General features: G+C 38.2%; 3 protein-coding genes and 1 pseudogene across 11 annotated transcripts; 3 read left to right on the top strand and 1 right to left on the bottom strand.

Annotated features, from left to right (window-relative positions):
- The first annotated feature begins 29 nt into the window (after positions 1 to 29).
- LOC104737168 (E3 ubiquitin-protein ligase At4g11680) lies at positions 30 to 2,200 on the top strand. Its single transcript, XM_010457281.3, has 5 exons — positions 30 to 688; positions 1,069 to 1,191; positions 1,282 to 1,414; positions 1,564 to 1,704; positions 1,794 to 2,200. The coding sequence occupies exons 1-5, from the start codon at positions 72 to 74 to the stop codon at positions 1,956 to 1,958; spliced, it is 1,179 nt and encodes a 392-aa protein (XP_010455583.2). The 5' UTR covers positions 30 to 71; the 3' UTR covers positions 1,959 to 2,200.
- Positions 2,201 to 2,618: 418 nt separating this feature from the next.
- On the top strand, positions 2,619 to 3,153 carry LOC104738386 (uncharacterized protein At1g43920, Chloroplastic pseudogene; annotated as a pseudogene).
- Positions 3,154 to 4,714: 1,561 nt separating this feature from the next.
- On the top strand, positions 4,715 to 13,807 carry LOC104737166 (protein unc-13 homolog). 8 transcript variants are annotated; one of them, XM_010457277.2, is made up of 26 exons: positions 4,715 to 5,106; positions 5,324 to 5,388; positions 5,757 to 6,012; positions 6,129 to 6,195; positions 6,320 to 6,467; positions 6,682 to 6,849; positions 7,240 to 7,338; positions 7,450 to 7,659; positions 7,748 to 7,849; positions 8,298 to 8,528; positions 8,776 to 8,853; positions 9,274 to 9,360; positions 9,470 to 9,655; positions 9,743 to 9,898; positions 10,033 to 10,125; positions 10,467 to 10,538; positions 10,794 to 10,911; positions 11,250 to 11,422; positions 11,523 to 11,607; positions 11,711 to 11,845; positions 12,270 to 12,376; positions 12,454 to 12,531; positions 12,623 to 12,718; positions 12,938 to 13,033; positions 13,134 to 13,308; positions 13,491 to 13,807. In XM_010457277.2, exons 1-26 carry the CDS (start codon positions 4,932 to 4,934, stop codon positions 13,643 to 13,645), a joined length of 3,411 nt encoding a protein of 1,136 aa, XP_010455579.2. In that variant the 5' UTR covers positions 4,715 to 4,931; the 3' UTR covers positions 13,646 to 13,807. The 8 variants fall into 8 exon arrangements, 7 of the variants coding, with proteins under 7 accessions (XP_010455579.2, XP_010455581.2, XP_087338034.1 ...); XM_010457279.2 differs by having other exon boundaries at positions 4,731 to 5,106; positions 6,118 to 6,195; XR_015578333.1 differs by having other exon boundaries at positions 4,740 to 5,106; positions 9,743 to 9,890.
- LOC104737167 (heat stress transcription factor B-2b) lies at positions 13,349 to 15,693 on the bottom strand. 2 transcript variants are annotated; one of them, XM_087481910.1, is made up of 3 exons: positions 15,154 to 15,560; positions 14,690 to 15,036; positions 13,349 to 14,602 (listed from the first exon to the last, which is right to left on the bottom strand). In XM_087481910.1, exon 3 carries the CDS (start codon positions 14,489 to 14,491, stop codon positions 13,829 to 13,831), a length of 663 nt encoding a protein of 220 aa, XP_087338036.1. In that variant the 5' UTR covers positions 14,492 to 14,602; positions 14,690 to 15,036; positions 15,154 to 15,560; the 3' UTR covers positions 13,349 to 13,828. The 2 variants fall into 2 exon arrangements, with proteins under 2 accessions (XP_087338036.1, XP_010455582.1); XM_010457280.3 differs by having other exon boundaries at positions 14,690 to 15,693.
- Positions 15,694 to 16,391: the final 698 nt, after the last annotated feature.

Raw genomic sequence — 16,391 nt, 5'->3', positions numbered from 1 at the left:
CCTGTACGTCCAAATTATCTCCTTCGTATGGCATTAACTGATCGAAATTGAGAAAACGAGAAAGCTTCACAATGTCAACGACGACGACGAACACCACAGAATCGGATTCATCATCTACTCGCGTCGGCAGATCAAATTCAGACGGAATCATCGACACGACACCGTTTCTTCCTCCTACCACCGTATCAAGAACCATAAGCGTAGATGAAGAACCCAATCCGATTCACCGATCCGCTAGACGACAAGGTCTAAGAGAAGCAGCGAGGTTCCTACGTCACGCTGGTAGCCGGAGGATGATGCGTGAGCCGTCGATGCTCGTTAGAGAAACCGCGGCGGAGCAATTGGAAGAGAGGCAAAGCGATTGGGCGTATTCTAAGCCTGTGGTGTTTCTCGACATTTTGTGGAATCTAGCTTTTGTTGCGATCGGTGTCGCTGTTCTGATTCTTAGCCGTGACGAGAGGCCTAATGTGCCGTTGAGAGTTTGGGTTGTTGGTTATGGGTTTCAGTGTGGTTTACATATGGCTTGTGTTTGTGTTGAGTATAGGCGGAGGAGACGGCGGCGTGGGAGAGGTTTGCGTCACCGATCTTCTTCGTCTTCTTCTTCGGAAGATGATGGTCTTGGGTTTACGAATCCGTCGCAGCAGTATGTTTCGTTGGCTCAATTGGAGAATAGAGGAAGTACTACTAGGTATTGATTTTTTTTGTTTAACAGTTTTGGATTAGATTTGTGCTTTGCTTGATCTGGAATCAGTGTTTATAATTTCGAATTGGGAGAAGCTAAAGATGAGATTTGTTCTCTGTATATATACATTTTAAATTGTGGAATCTAAGTTTTTTTTATAGGTTAATGTTAGTTGATGCTGTATTGTATATGTGAATCCATGTAACTTTTTCGTGTGACCTTTTTCATACTGGACAAGAACATACATGGTTGCAATTGATCTTGTTTGCAGAGTCTTCGTTTAGGCTATTTTGATGATTCTTTATAATTTGTCTGAGTTTCATATCTCTGAAATTTTCGTTTGGTTCTGTATGGTTCTTGGTGATCTACAACGTTGATGGTCTCAGTAATCCTGCAAAGCATCTAGAATCAGCCAACACAATGTTCTCATTCTTCTGGTGGATAATTGGATTCTACTGGGTTTCAGCAGGAGGTCAAACACTATCTGGTGACTCTCCTCAGCTCTATTGGTATGCTTCTTACATTTTAGAGTCTCTATTGAAGTTGTATCTTTGTGGGAGTTATTTAAACAGCTTGTACTTTTGGTGGTTTACTTGCAGGCTTTGTATCATTTTTCTCGGGTTCGATGTGTTCTTTGTTGTGTTCTGTGTTGCGCTGGCTTGTGTTATTGGACTTGCTGTTTGCTGCTGTCTTCCATGTATAATTGCAATTCTTTATGCTGTTGCGGACCAGGTAAGCTCTCTTCTACTAGACTACTTGGAATTCCCGTAGCAAATTGTTAAAGTTTAGAACATGTTCTTTCATCTACATAGAATTAGTAAATCCGACTTCAGCTCCTGATCTGCATTTAAAATCGTGTGATGCAAATTTGTGCAAAACAGGAGGGAGCATCGAAGAAAGACATAGAGCAAATGCCGAAATTCAGATTTAGAAAGAGTAGCAGCGATGAAAAGCTCTCAGGAATAATGACAGAATGTGGAATGGATTCACCTATTGAACGCTCGCTTTCTCCAGAAGACGCGGTACACTCCCATTTCCACACTCTTATGCAATAGTACATTTTTAAAGTGTGTAGACTGATAATAACACATGGCTTTTTATGATTCTGAAGGAATGCTGCATTTGTCTATGTGAATATGAAGATGGAGTCGAGCTAAGAGAACTCCCATGTAACCATCACTTTCATTGCACTTGCATCGATAAATGGCTTCATATTAACTCACGTTGTCCGCTCTGCAAGTTTAACATCTTGAAGAACGCAAACGAAGAAGTCTAGTAAAATATTTTTGTGGTTCTAGATCAACCCGAACTATCCCCAGACCAGAAAGTTGCAGATATATGTAAACTCTGGTTCCGTGTTTTAGTGTTGTGTTTAGAAAATCTCCTCCTGTGATTTTTAGTATAGTGCCTTGTGGGAAATGAGAATTAATCCTTGCATTATTGCACTGTACCTAACTGAGCTTTGTGTTTCTCCTCGTTTATTAAATCAAAAGATAAAATTATATGCAAAAATAAAAATTTAGAACGATCGGGACCGTCAACTTCACAATCTAACGGCGTGTTTCTCCACGTCATTCAGTGGTAAGTTATCAAACGACGTCGTTAGTTTTGTATTAAATAGGGAAAAATGTGGAAAAAATGTCGAACTTTCAAATTTGGGATGAAAAAAACCTGAACTTTCAAGATGTCATTTTAATCCCTAAGTTTGGGTTGACCCTTTCATTAAATATCAAATTTGTGTTGACCTGGCCAATTTAGACATGGTGTTAATCACCGTTAAAAATCCGAAAATGGAGTTAACTATCCGTTAACGGTCTCCGTTTATCCCAAAACGACGACGTTTCTTCTAGTGAAGAAACTTAAAACCCCCAAATCGATTTCTAGGGTTCCTAAACCCCCAAATTGACATCTTAATCGAATCAAGTTCTCTAGTCCAATGAGTTCCAGCTCTGTCACATCCGGTGTCGTCGGTGAACGTGGTGTGACGTCGAAGTGTGTATGTGGTCTAGGTGTTACTATCTTCACTTCTAAGACGCAAGAGAATCCGGGACGACCTTTCTTCCATTGTGTCAGCAAAAGAGATGTGAATTCGTGGACAACCAAGAAAGATGTAAGTATATAAACTTGTTCTTCGTTTTGTTCCCCAATTCAAGTTAATAATGTGCTATTTGTATGTGCATTAGAATCACTTGTTTAAGTGGGTCGAGGATGCCGTTTTTGAAGAAGTTGAAGATGCTCTGCCAAGAGTAGGCATCATGGCAAATGAGATTAGCAAAGTGAAATCTGAGGCAAATGAATTAAAGGCTATGATCCAAGCTTTGAAGGATGAAGAAATGATTAGCAAAATGGAACTTCACAAATGTCAAGTGTGTTTCAAATTGTGCTTTGTGTGGCTATGTGTTATGACCATTATGTTGGTTTATGTGATGTATGGTCAAAGAAAAGAGAAGAATCGTTTGTTTGTGTTGTAATCGCTATGGAAGTGGTGAATGAAATAGACAATATTTCATATTCAGAACAAGTCTTGTTTGGTAATTTTAGGATTCCTTCTCCACCTTTCTCTATACAACCAAGCAATTGTTCCTTGCTTCAACATCTTCGAGTACCCTGATCTCACACAAGCATGTTCTTCATCGTATATTTTAACTTGCATCTTATGCTTTTTCTTATCATACGAACAGTAGCACTTCCATGGACATTTGACAGTAGTGGCAGAACACTTCGCACCAATCTTCAAACTTTGTGACCTATAAAGCTTGATGTCGTATCTCGTTTTCAAAGAATACCTCAACAAAGCTATCTTGAATTCTTCTGGGCCATTGAATGTTTTCCCCAATCTCAAGAGTTCTTCAGGATCTTCAGCTTCAGGACAATCACCATTTTCATCACAATCGTCTTCATCATCACTGTGTGATAGAAGATCTGGAATCCTCTCATCATCCCAAATCTCATCTCCACTATCTGCATCATCTCCATCTGCCTCGTCTCTCGCAGCTGCTCCAAATTCAGCTTCAAAGTCTTCACAATTTTCTTCCTCGACTCCTGCATCTTCTTCACCTACCTCAGCATTTTCTCTCCCATTTCCTTCCCAATTGTTTTCTTCTACACCTATATTTCTACCCAATTACCTTCCACACCTACTACTGGTTCTACAACTACAATGGCCAGTTGGTCAGATTGATGAACTTCTTCTACGTTCTCGTCTCCATTTACCTCGTCTGCATAACCAATCTCATCACAATCTTCATCGCCAGCCACCGTACAATCATCCCCACTAACAGCCTCACGATCTTCTTCACCCTTCTTCCTTTTTCGATACTTCTTTTTCTGTTTCGGTTGACCAATCTCAGTCACTCCTTCGGCTGGGTTTGAAACAGGCTCACTCTCAGCTGGGTTGCGAACCGTTGCATCCGGAGTCTCCATCGTCTCCATTGCCTCCTCAGTCTCCGCAGTCTCCATCGTCTCCATTGCATCCATTGTCTCCGCCGAACTCAGTCTCATTGACCAACGAGTTGGAAGCTTCCGTCCTCCTCCACGGGTTCTTGACATCGCAATTGGGGTTAACGAACCCTAAAAACCGATTAAGATGTCAATTTGGGGGTTTACAAACCCTAAAATCGATTTCAGGGTTTTAAGTTTCTTCGTTAGAAGAAACGACTTCGTTTTGGGATAAAGGGAAACCGTTAACGGATAATTAACTCCGTTTTCGGGTTTTTAACGGTGATTAACACCATAACTAAATTGGCCAGATCAAAACAAGTTTGCTATTTAATGAAAGGGTCAACCCAAACTTAGGGATTCAAATGATATCTTGAAAGTTCAGGTTTTTTTTGTCCCAAATTTGAAAATTCGACATTTTTTCGACATTTTTTCCATATTAAATATATGTTGTCGTTACAAATTTGAGTATTTCAGAAAATTAAAGACTTACCAAAAAAAAAAAAACAAAAGTCAGATTGTCAGAAACTCAGAATATGAAAAGAATCATGGTAAGTAAGGTTATTTTGGTCTTTTAACCGGTAAGGTTATTTTGGTCTTTTAACCGATCACTCAGAGCTTTTTCCGCGCTTCCCCCAAAAACCCAGAGCTCCCCCACCCTTCTTCCATGGAGAGGGGACAACAACAAAAGTACACAAGCTGAAGAAAGCCCTCTCTGCAGCTCTCTTCCTCTTCGAATTGAAGATTTACGGTTTAGGTCACCGGCGATTTCTTTTTTTTTTTTCTTCCCTGACTCAAACGGGAGGCGAATATGAATTCTCTGTTGCAGCGTTACCGGAACGATCGCCGCAAGCTCCTGGAGTTTCTTATGTCTTCGGGTTTGGTAACGGAGCTTCGTTCCCCTTCTGGTTCTTCCGCTTCTTCTCTTTCCCCGGATGATTTGGATTCTCTCAGCGCCGATTATATCTTGGATTGCGTGAAATCCGGTGAGTTTTTACACTCAGAAAAGAAATAATCTCTCCTTAGTTTAGTCAGTATCTGTCTCTGAGTTGCAGAAGGGTTTGATGGAGTTATCAGATTTTTTTTTTTTTCCCGATTGTTTTTAGTCCGATTTGTTATTTTTGTGGAGGATAAAGAGAGTTCTAACGCAGTTAGGGTATATAAGATGACTCTGTGATCTAACTATCTGAAACACGAACGCAGGTGGTGTAGTTGATGTATCCAAGGGCACGAAGAAATACAATTTTGAGTCCTCATACCCTGTAACAGTAAGTAAACGTTTCTACAAATGATCTGTGTTTGTTGGTGTCTTTTAAATGCAACCATTGAGCTAAGAGAATTTTGCATTTTAAATGGAATCTGTGTATGATAATTTTAAGTGATGCAATGTTAACTATTCTTGATTGTTTTATTGCTTTCTCGATGGTAAGTATAGTTTTAGTAAACACTTCAAGTTGTATGATGTACAAGAAAATGTATTATTGGTGTGAAGTAGAGCTGTGACGATTGGAAGTTAAAATTTTGCATTACATCCTCCTTGCTATTCATGTGCTTAAGCTGGTGATGTAAAATACTAATGTCTTTGGTTATAGTAATCCCCGAAGATGATTAGTTTTTTGATGATTTGAATTTGCAGATACACTCCGAGTCTAGAGATTCTTTTTTTCTTGTATCAAGTCCAGATATAGCAGGGTCACCTCCTCACCGTATGCCTCCTCCTCCAGTTAACATGGAGACAACCAGTAACATTGGCCCAGAGATGTCATGCCACATTGATTCTTCTATTACTCCTTCGTCTAGAGACAATTATATATTTAAAGAGGAAACACCTGACATCAAACCCTTAAAACCTATCAAAATCATTCCTCTTGGCTTGCCACCCTTGAGAACAGGTATTAAGTTAGGGAAATTTCTTTTGAGTTTTTATGTCCTTGTGTCTTTGAGAATCTTGATTATTTTGGTTGATTATTTTTCGAGTGAACTGATACATATGTTAGGGATTTTGAAGGGTTATCGGATGATGATTTACGTGAAGCAGCATATGAATTAATGATTGCTTCTATGTTGCTTTCAAGGTACTCACTCTCTTTTCTCCTTCAGACATGTCTATTCTGTGTTGGCTTTGATACAGTCTTGCAATTTCTTTTCTGGATAGATCTGTGTGGTGCCTTTGACATTCTTACGTGTCTTTACAAACAGTGTTGAGGCGTATCCTACTCAGAGAAGAAAGATAGAAAAAAGTTCAAGATTATTGTCAAGTTTGAAAAGAAAGGATAAACCACATTTACAGCCTCAGATCTCAAATACACACTCAGAGGTCATCAACATGATCCGTGTCCAGATGCAGGCAAGCTTCAAAATCATTAGTCTTGGTTTACCCTAAGAAACCTATCTAACATAAAAGGAGAAGAGAGAGGTCTCCTGTTTATACTATTAGCTAGCATTTTGTTTAAACAAAAACAATTAGCAGTTCTATATTTCAAGTTAACTTTATTTGCATCACTTGTGTTGAATCTTGCTGTGCAGCATATATTCAATTCCTGACTGTTTCTGCTTTATAGATTTCATCAAAGATGGATACATGCATACGGAGGAATCTTGTACAGTTGGCTACATTAAGGACAGGTGAACAAATTGATCTTCCACAGTTAGCATTGGGGCTTTTGGTTGGAATATTCAAATCAGATTTTCCTAATGAAAAACTCTACATGAAGTGGAAGACTAGACAGGTGATAATGAACTACAGTACTGTTTTTTCTTGTCGTCCTTATGCAGCTCTTTGAACAATTTCTTGGATATCATGGTTTAATGTAGATTATGATAGTATCGCATAAGTTTGGATGAGAAAATGATAGGATGATTGGCACGTAAGCATATATTTTGTACCACAGCTTAAGTTATAACGTAACCTACTATAATTACGCACATGCAGCTTTCGTGATTTCGGTTTGGCTTGCAAATTTTGTTTACCTCTGCAGCATCCTGCTGCCCCGAGGGCATTTACTTAAACACGTAGACATGTATATTCAAAATATGTAAAAGGCAACACAAATATTCTCGGCTTTATTGTTACAGACTTACAGCCATTGAATTAAGTGCCTTTTTCCATGTCAATGTAGGCTAACCTATTAGAAGAAGTCCTCTGTTTCTCACGTAATCTGGAGAAAAATGAACGAGCAACTATGAGAAAATGCCTTGCAACAATTAGAGAGTCAAAGGTGCGGATTATATTTGTGATCTGGATACTTCGTAGCAGCAATTTCTCATCTAGTGATATGACTTAACGGACTTCTCTTTCTTGAATCTAAAACTATTTTTGGCTGGCACAGGAATGGGATGTTGTAGTGTCTGCTTCGCTACGTATTGAGGTTCTATCGTCTATAAGGCAGGTGGCTTCAAAGTTGTCATCACTACCAGGACGATGTGGTATTGAAGAAGAAACTTATTACTGGACTGCTATCTACCATTTGAACATTAGACTCTATGAGAAATTATTGTTTGGTGTATTTGATACTCTTGATGAGGGTCAAGTCATAGAGGTAGGTTTTCTTAGTCCTTGTTTTTCTTTTCATTTGTGTTATGCATGCATAATTTTTCCCTGACGGCATATATATATTACTGTATTAGGATGCCTCATCATTGCTTTTCCATATGAAATCAATTTGGTCGACATTGGGCATAACTGAGAATTTACATAATGCAATATATGGATGGGTTCTTTTTCAACAGGTACGTCTTATCACTTATTTCTCAGAAATATGCTTTATCTAACTGATCACTATGCGTACAAATCTGGCATGTTAGAGCTCTTATGTACCATTAAGTACAAATAACATATCACCATTAAAGTCGGTCTGTTTCGGGTTTAAATTCGAAGGTATAATACTCAAGCACATTCGCGTGCACACACACACATCACACATCTGTATTATGTATAGAATCAATATAACAATCTTGTTTAGGGAAGCTAAAATTAAGGAAACCTAAATTTACAGTTGGATAAACCAGAACTTAAGCTCTACCCCTGGTTGCTATTACTAGTTTTGATACAATACCAGGTTGAGTTTTCTGATATGTTGTTTGATCCTCACTGCACCGATGCATGTATGTTTGCATATATAATTGATCACATACAAGAGTTTAAGGTAGCCATCACATGTGCTCCTTTCCTGGGAAGTTTGTGTGCACAGGTGAACCATCTCTTCTAAGGAGCGCAATTCAGGAGTTGCATAAAGTTACTTACGCTGAAAGTGGCAACCCGAAGGAAAATCTTTATTTAAGTCATCTAGTATGTTCAAGGCAAACCAGTGGAACTGACATACACTTAGGTCTCATGAAGGCTATTTTCACTTCAGTTAGTGCTTGGTGTGATGATAAACTTCAGGACTACCATCTACACTTTGGTAAGGTCAGTTCTCGATCTATGATAACGACCTTATAATTTACATAAGTTTGCAAATTCTTTTCAATTTTTCTGGGCAAAACTATTCCTTTGTTTTTTCCTCGTAGTGAAGATAATTGGATTTTGCTACTCCCTAAACTGCTCAAGCAAAAAAATTTTTCATCTCTGTTCTCGAATCTGTTTTTGCAACTCCATCAGGACATAATAAGCAGCATGTCTTTAATTAATTTGTTGGTCGTCTATGTCTCCCCAGAAACCTCGTGATTTTGGAATGCTTGTCAGCTTGGCATCAACTGTTGGACTTCCTCCATCTGACTATACCAGAACTGAGGTTGGCGTTTCTGATCATCACTATACTATTATTTTCCACTTAATAACAAACTTTTCTTTTGCCTTTCCTGTTTAAATCTATATATTGTATATATATGTTGACTTATGAATGAATATTCAGTTAGAGTTAACATTCTTGACAAACGCTGCATGTCAAAATTTTCCTTGAGTCCCATACTAGCACTTTCATACTAGCTTTTTTCATTTTGATGTTGACATTTTCGCAACTATAATGTTCAATTCTGCAGTACAACTATGTTTCTGGCATGTTACGTTTTATGTATAAAGTGTTTGGCTGTTATAAGAAGGTTCCTAGTTGGATATAAAAAAGGAACTCCATATATATTATCTAGTGTGGGCTTGTGATAAGGAGGAATACTTGCGTGATTGTCGTTGATAGATATCGGTTTTTCTTTTGCAGCTTATCAAGCTAGATACCTTGAGTGATGATGTTAGTGATAAGATACAATCCTATGTTCAGAACTCTACCAAAGGTGCATGCGCGAGGGTGAGTTTGTCTTTAATTACTTGCCTAGCTATACTTTATAAGGCACTTATTTAATCGCTCTGTCATGTGATGTAAAGATATACTTAAATCCTATTTTTAATCCTCCTAGGCGGCACATTTTGCTTACGTGAAATCTCATGGTGACCGTACACATGCTCTAGCTCTACTTGCAAATGAACTGAGCGTCATCGCAAAAGCAGAGATCAATGAGTTTGTCCCAGTTTTCTCCAAATGGTTACCCGAATGTATGATGATCTCGGCCATGCTGCTACATCGTTTTTTTGGAGAAAGACTGGTTTGTCCCTAACCATTTTCAGTGCATAAGAGAAAAAATGAGTCGATGGTATCTATATTTACGATTGATCTTGTTTAACTGGAGCAGACGCCTTTTCTCGAAGGAGTTTCATCCATCTCTGGTGATGTTAGAAAAGTAGTCCCTGCTGCTCATATGTTACAGGAAGAGTTAACTCAACTGTACAACTGCCATAGCAGATCCAAGTTGCGCAAACCTTACCTCCACAAGTTGAAGAGTTATGAGGTCATTGAATATATTAGTTTTTATATGAATTGGATTTCAGAACATTCATATTATTTCTCAGTTTTATGGTTTACTAACTCAGTTTAACATGTCAAATAACTCATATAAGAGATTATCCATTTGTCTATGTGCAGATAGAAAAGGTTATCAGACCAGTAATGCTGGACTGGCTTATCTCTCAACATGATCATATCTTACAATGGACTAGGCGAGCTTTTGAAATTGAGGTTATATATTCTTGGCAAAAAAGATTTTACATGTTGATTGCTGTTGACAGTAGATAGACATTAAACTTGGGCCATATGGGGATCTTATTTCGACGGATCACTATAAATTTCATCTGGTCAGTATTGAGGAAAAAAAATTTGAAAAACAAAAGTTGCAACATACATAGTTTCAGGTCATAATATAGACTGACTAAAGAAGGATCCCTGAAGTCAGAAAGATATAACATATACAGACCTCCTTTCACTTTTCATTAACAAACAAAACCAAAGTATGATTGGGGAAACCTTATTGTCCAACAGATGGATAAAGAATTTTAATCTTAAGGTTTTTCCATGAGCAGGAGTGGGAGCCTCTATCAGTTCAGCAAAGACATGCTGCATCAATCGTGGAAATATTCAGGATCATTGAAGAGGTATACGTATCTTCATACTTTCATGATATCATGGTTCTGAATACTCTGCAAACTGTAGGAGCTTAACATCATCAGACAAATAAAACGAGTTCAGTATGCTAAAACATGTTTCTTTGCTTTGGGTTACCTCTAGATTTACGTGTTGGTTTTGTCTAAGTTCTTTCTTTGTTTCTAGTATGATTCTTCCATCTTTACTTATTAGTGTTGCACAAAATTTATTTGCCGTCTTACTATCTCATTTCACTTACTCTGCAGACTGTCTCTCAGCTGTTTGGTTTGCATCTACCTGTTGATATTACACATCTTCAAGCTCTTCTCTCATTAATTTACCATAGCTTGGATACATATCTTCAGAGAATTTTTGATCAACTAGGTATTGACCAACTCTACATCTTTTTAACAGTTGTTACTGAGTCGTGTTCTTACTTTACATGATTTATGTAAAATTATTTTCTCTTATGCAAATACCCGGAGACACATGCTTGAGCAGAGGCTTATATGTGTCTGGTAGATAATATACAGCATACAGGTTTTATTGTTGTGTTTTCTCTGTATGGGACCTATGAGATTAACATTTTAGTATACAGATAATCTCTTGTCTAATTCCAGAGGTGAAATGAAAACATTTTGAATACTTGTTTTAAATTAAGCTGACTTTTCAGAAGCATACTGCCATACTGTGATATATTAACCATAAGCCTCTATCTGCAGTTGACAAGAAGTTTCTGTATCCGTCAGCACCCCCTTTAACTCGATTCACAGACAATGTAATGCCAGTAATGAAGAGGAAGTCTCTTGAGTTTAGTGAGCCAGATAATAAAATAGTTAAGAAATTAGATGAACTGACAATACCGAAACTCTGCATAATATTGAATACACTCTGTGTAAGTGTGTTCTTCCAAGCTAAACTTCTATATATTCTTATGAAAATTAAACACTAACTTCAGTTTTCTTATTCTTTTCCATTCTGCGTTCATGGATCAGTATATTCAGAAACAAATCAGTGCAACAGAAGATGGCATAAGGAAATCATTGACACTTGTTGGAGCCTCTCTTGACAAGAGATCAAGTACGCTCATGCACTTGGGTTTATACGCTTTTCTCTTCATTTTTGGTGGTTATCTAGTAGTTAAATGTGCATTAGTGGATTTATTTGCGTGATTTTGATTCAGAAATCGAGACTACTGAAGATGAAGTGGAGAATTCATTGACGCATAGTGAAGCTGTTGATGAACTCTTTGCTACCACCTATGACAGCCTCAGGGATACCAATGCCAATTGCATAACCAAAACCCGTGACCTAATTGGTAAGCTAATACAAAGTCTCGTGCTCATCTGCAGAACTTAAGATTTTAGATAAGCTGACAAGTCTGTCCAAACTTGAACCATTTTCGATATGTCTGATTGCATAACCTATTTATCTACAAGATGGATTAGCAGTTTTGTACTAGTTAAAAAAAAAAAAAAAGCAGTTATGTACTATCTGCAGATGTACATAAGATGCATTAGCAAATTTTCTGTCGCCATTTGAGATACTCTTGAATAAGCCAGACATATTATTCATGTTTCAGTTCGTTTTGCAATTGCACGTATTACTCTTTTATAGGCTGGCCCCTCATGGATGAGTGAGAAACTGAGAATGTTGGATTGATTGTTACTAGTTTTGTGTTATCGAAGAGAAAGAACTTGGGTTTAGATCTGTTTTCTGTATCTATTGTTGCTCTTTGACAGGGGCAAGAGCTATATTCTGGGATCTGAGAGACATGTTCTTAGTACAGTTGTACAATGGCACAGTCGAAGGCGCCCGCTTGGAAAGAATACTCCCTCACGTTGATTCTGTAAACAAAATAATCTCTTTCTCTAGTTCAGCCCTTTCTACTAAGCATGAACTTACACTAAGAAATGCAATGCACAGGTCCTTGATAATGTGTGCGGTTTGAGTTATGAGGACTCACGGGATATGGTGGTTTTAAGCATTTGCCGATCCGCTTTGGTAACAATTTGTTTCCTTTTCCATATTTAAACAAGTTATCTAACTTCAGCCTATTTTATGCTCACCGAAATTATATGCTTCTCTCACATAGGAAGCTTATGTTCGAGTACTACTTGATGGAGGGCCAACCCGTGCATTTTCGGATTCAGACATTACCTTGATGGAAGAAGATCTCAGTATTTTGAAAGTACGTAACTTAAATTCATATTTTCAAATTCTGTACTATTATGCTGGAGTTAGATTATCCCAATCAAAACTTCCGAGTTATCATCTTGTTATGCTATCTTCATCCAGTTCGTTTCAGATAAGGACCTTTTAAAAAAGCGAGAAATTTGGTTTTAATATTTTGATTTTGGTTCTGCAATTTTCCCTTTGAGATCAACCGGGCCTTGATTTGTGTTCGTAGGAGTTCTTCATTGCCGATGGAGAGGGTCTTCCTCGTTCATTAGTTGAGCAAGAAGTAAAACAGGCGAAAGAGATCCTCGACTTGTACTCTCTGGAGGTTAATATATTTGCTCACATGCGAGTTGCAAAGTTAGTTTCCTTCCATAGAAAATCTGAGATACTAACGTTTTTCGGGTTATGTCCGTTTTATGTGGCAGAGCGATATGCTAATTCAGATGCTAATGACTGCGAGCGAGCTCATCAACATGGGAGTGAGTTCAGAGCAGCGGCGCCTGGAGGATGCACAAACTATCGTTAGAGTTCTATGCCACAAGAAAGACCGTAATGCCTCCAAGTTCCTGAAGCGTCAGTACGAGCTCCCTATGTCATCAGGTAATAACCACATACACACCACTAGAGGACTTGAACTATCTTTTTAATAAGAAATAGAAAATTCCATTTGGATTATTACAAGTCAGAGAGCTACAATTGTTTTGAACTAAAAAAAACGTAATGATTCTGTATCAACATTGCCATAACTCTAAAAGAACCATTGATTCTGCTATTTGTTGCAGAATATGAAGATGTTACATCAAATCTGCCTGCTTTATCTGAAATCGTGAGAAGCACATCTACCCGCTGGAGCACAACAAGCCAGAATAGTTTCAGTTCCATCAAGAAGAAGATTCAGGAGGCAACATCTGAAATTAGGAACAACTCAGGATGGTAGAATCTGTGTGTTTAGGTACACCTTTGTACCCCCAACTTAATGAACCTCTCTTCTCAGAGCCCTTGTTTTTATGACGGAACATCGTCCCATTTTCCTCTGGGGGCAACTTAATGGTTTACCTTTTTCAATGGGATCAGTTAATTTCCTGGAAATACAACAAAACCTGTGACCTAAAAAGCGTTTTCATTTTCCGAGTTCAAGCCAAGGTCCATTATGGTTACTGGAGTTATTCTCCTCCATGGGCTCTGGCTTTACATCAGAACTTTCTTCTCCCTCTCGGGCAACTGCGTCTTGTCTATCGTCATCCTCTTCCTCTGCAGCACCCAACTCTTCCTCTCTTCTAGCTCGCTTAAACCCAATGGAAACCCCAAACAACCTCGGAGTCAAATCATCATCAAGCTTCAGATCACTCCCTGCATCTATTCTAGAAGCCATTGCCATCGCTTCTTCACTCATCCCTTGCTTCTCCGGTAAAAGATCCAATGGTTTCCCTTCTCGTAACAAATTCGCACAATCTGCTTGACCTGGTGTGAAATTTGCCATCAACGTATAGATATTTGCATACAAGCCTTTCAGCTTTGTCAACTCCTGACTCAACTGCATATTCTCTTTCCTCAACCGCTCGTTCTCCTCGACAAGCTCTGGTGCAGTAGTACAGCTTGTTGTCCTCTGCAGACCAACACCAACCACTCCTGTAGCAGCAGCTGCAGCCGCAGGCGAAGAATTAGACGATATCACCTGTTCTTCTCCAGAGTTGGACGGAGAAACAGCGTGAGCTACAACAGGAACCGCCGTAACAGCTGAAGCTGCAACTGCCGCCGCGGCCGCTGCAGCAGCGGCAGCCATAGCAGGCTGAGAGATTTTCCGCCGTTGAATATCCCGGAGCAGAATCTTCTCACCTCTCCTAAAACAGTCATTAGAAAACTCCCAACGATCCGGTACTACTTTTCGAAATCCCTAAAACCAAATATCAAATTCAAATAAGAATCACTACTACTACTAGAGATCGAGATTTCGGATGCAGACTTAAAGATTGAGACTCACGTAAGTGTTGAGCTGACGAACAAAACTTGAGAAATTATTGTGTTTGAAGTATTTGGGAAGAAGATCTCTAGCGAATTCAGCTGGTCGCCACACAATAAAACTGGTTCCATCATCGTTCCACGAAATCAATTCGTCGTAAACCGGATCATCAACAAGCTGATACGTTTTCGTCAAAAACGGAGTCGGGATTGACCTCTGCGAATCTCCTCCACCGCCTCCACCACCACCGCCACCACTACCACCACCGCCGGCACCACATCCACTACTTCCACCACTATTCCCAGCGCTACAACCACCTCCACCGCCGCCAACGCCGGCTACAGTCGGAGTTTCTCCGGTTTGTTCCCCTGGCATGAGTTTATAGATCCCCAAACACACACCTCAACTTTTTCAATACCCAAAAATTAAGATTAAAGAATGGAGAAAATGATGAAAATGAGCTAAAACCAAATCCAAAAACACACCAAAAAAAATGTTGTGTAAGCTTGATGAAACTTGGAATCATAAGATCCAAATACATGAAACTATAGACCGAGGAGAGAAAAGGAGACGTCTTTCACAAAACCCATTAGACCCAAAATCCAAAAAAAAAATAAACTTCTCTCTATTGACGCAATCTTTTTTTCTCCACCAACCAACAAATGAGATTGTCACAATCCAGACAGAACCCGTGATTAACACACACAACACACGATGATCACGAAGCTAGAGAGAGAGAGAGAGAGAGAGAGATTGTGAAGTTCTAGAATGTTCTGGGAGAAACGTATTGATAAGAAAGAGAGAGGAGAGAGATGAGGAGAGACAGATCGGAAGTTCCAGAAGACAACAACAACAACAATAGAAGAAAGAAAAAAAAAAAAAAAAAAAAAAAGATGGAAGGAAGGAAGAAGAAAAGGGTAAAATTGGAATTTTAGAAAGTTGGGACCACGAAGAAGGAAAGAGTATAGGAATGTGCGAGAAAGAGCGTATGTGGCTTTCCTTTACTTTTTCCAGAAGTTTCTTCTTTCTTCTTCTTCTTCTTTTGTTTTTTTATAGATGATATGTTTGTTTTTGATAACATTTTTGTAGTTAATGTGAGTGGAATAAAGTGCAAGGTAGACTCGAATTAAATTACTTGTCTGAGTTGACTCTTTTTTTAATGTTATGTTACATTAATAATAATTCCAATTTAGAGATTCGTTTATCCAATTTATTTTGTAGACTTGACTAATTTGTGTAAAGTGAGTATCTAGCATGTATTATTAGTGGTGCGTGAGAATTATACAGAAGAATTTAGTTCTAATGTTAGTACAGTAGTGTATCAATTATCTTCCTTTTTTTTTTTTTGAGCAAAAGTGTATCAATTATCATTATCCGGATTCAGATACATGTTTTCTTGGGAATAAAACAAAAGAAAATTCCATAAAACTCTTAAATAGTCAAAAGTTTGAATTGTATATTTTACATTTGATAAGATCTTGCGTAAAGAAGATAATACATGGATATAATATTTTTGGAAAACCAATAATATTTTAATTTTTTTTAATAGATATGTCATAATCTCATAAGTAATATTTTCATGTTAATTAATTACAAATGAGTTCAAAATTTAAAAATAAAACATAACTAAAGATAGATTACTATTTTCATCGAGTAATCACAGATTTATTCCTAAAACATCATTCATTTTTTCAAGATTTCTTGTGTCCATAAAAAATTGGGG

This window comes from Camelina sativa, chromosome 13, assembly GCF_030686135.1.
Source record: "Camelina sativa cultivar CO46 ecotype springtype chromosome 13, ASM3068613v1".
Taxonomy (NCBI): domain Eukaryota; kingdom Viridiplantae; phylum Streptophyta; class Magnoliopsida; order Brassicales; family Brassicaceae; genus Camelina; species Camelina sativa.
Note: the sequence above shows the minus strand (reverse complement) of the source record. Positions and strands in the feature narration are given on the sequence as shown.

Excerpts from the sequence above, each read along its gene's own strand:
- LOC104737167 (XM_010457280.3), bottom strand. The coding sequence starts at position 15,043 with ATGCCAGGGGAACAAACCGGAGAAACTCCGACTGTAGCCGGCGTTGGC. Across the intron at positions 14,603-14,689 it reads TTCGTCAGCTCAACACTTAC|GGATTTCGAAAAGTAGTACC; the intron begins GTGAGTCTCAAT and ends ATTTGGTTTTAG.
- LOC104737166 (XM_010457277.2), top strand. The coding sequence starts at position 4,932 with ATGAATTCTCTGTTGCAGCGTTACCGGAACGATCGCCGCAAGCTCCTG. Across the intron at positions 10,126-10,466 it reads GGCGAGCTTTTGAAATTGAG|GAGTGGGAGCCTCTATCAGT; the intron begins GTTATATATTCT and ends TTCCATGAGCAG. Across the intron at positions 12,532-12,622 it reads GCATTTGCCGATCCGCTTTG|GAAGCTTATGTTCGAGTACT; the intron begins GTAACAATTTGT and ends TCTCTCACATAG.
- LOC104737168 (XM_010457281.3), top strand. The coding sequence starts at position 72 with ATGTCAACGACGACGACGAACACCACAGAATCGGATTCATCATCTACT. Across the intron at positions 1,192-1,281 it reads GACTCTCCTCAGCTCTATTG|GCTTTGTATCATTTTTCTCG; the intron begins GTATGCTTCTTA and ends GTTTACTTGCAG. Across the intron at positions 1,705-1,793 it reads CGCTTTCTCCAGAAGACGCG|GAATGCTGCATTTGTCTATG; the intron begins GTACACTCCCAT and ends ATGATTCTGAAG.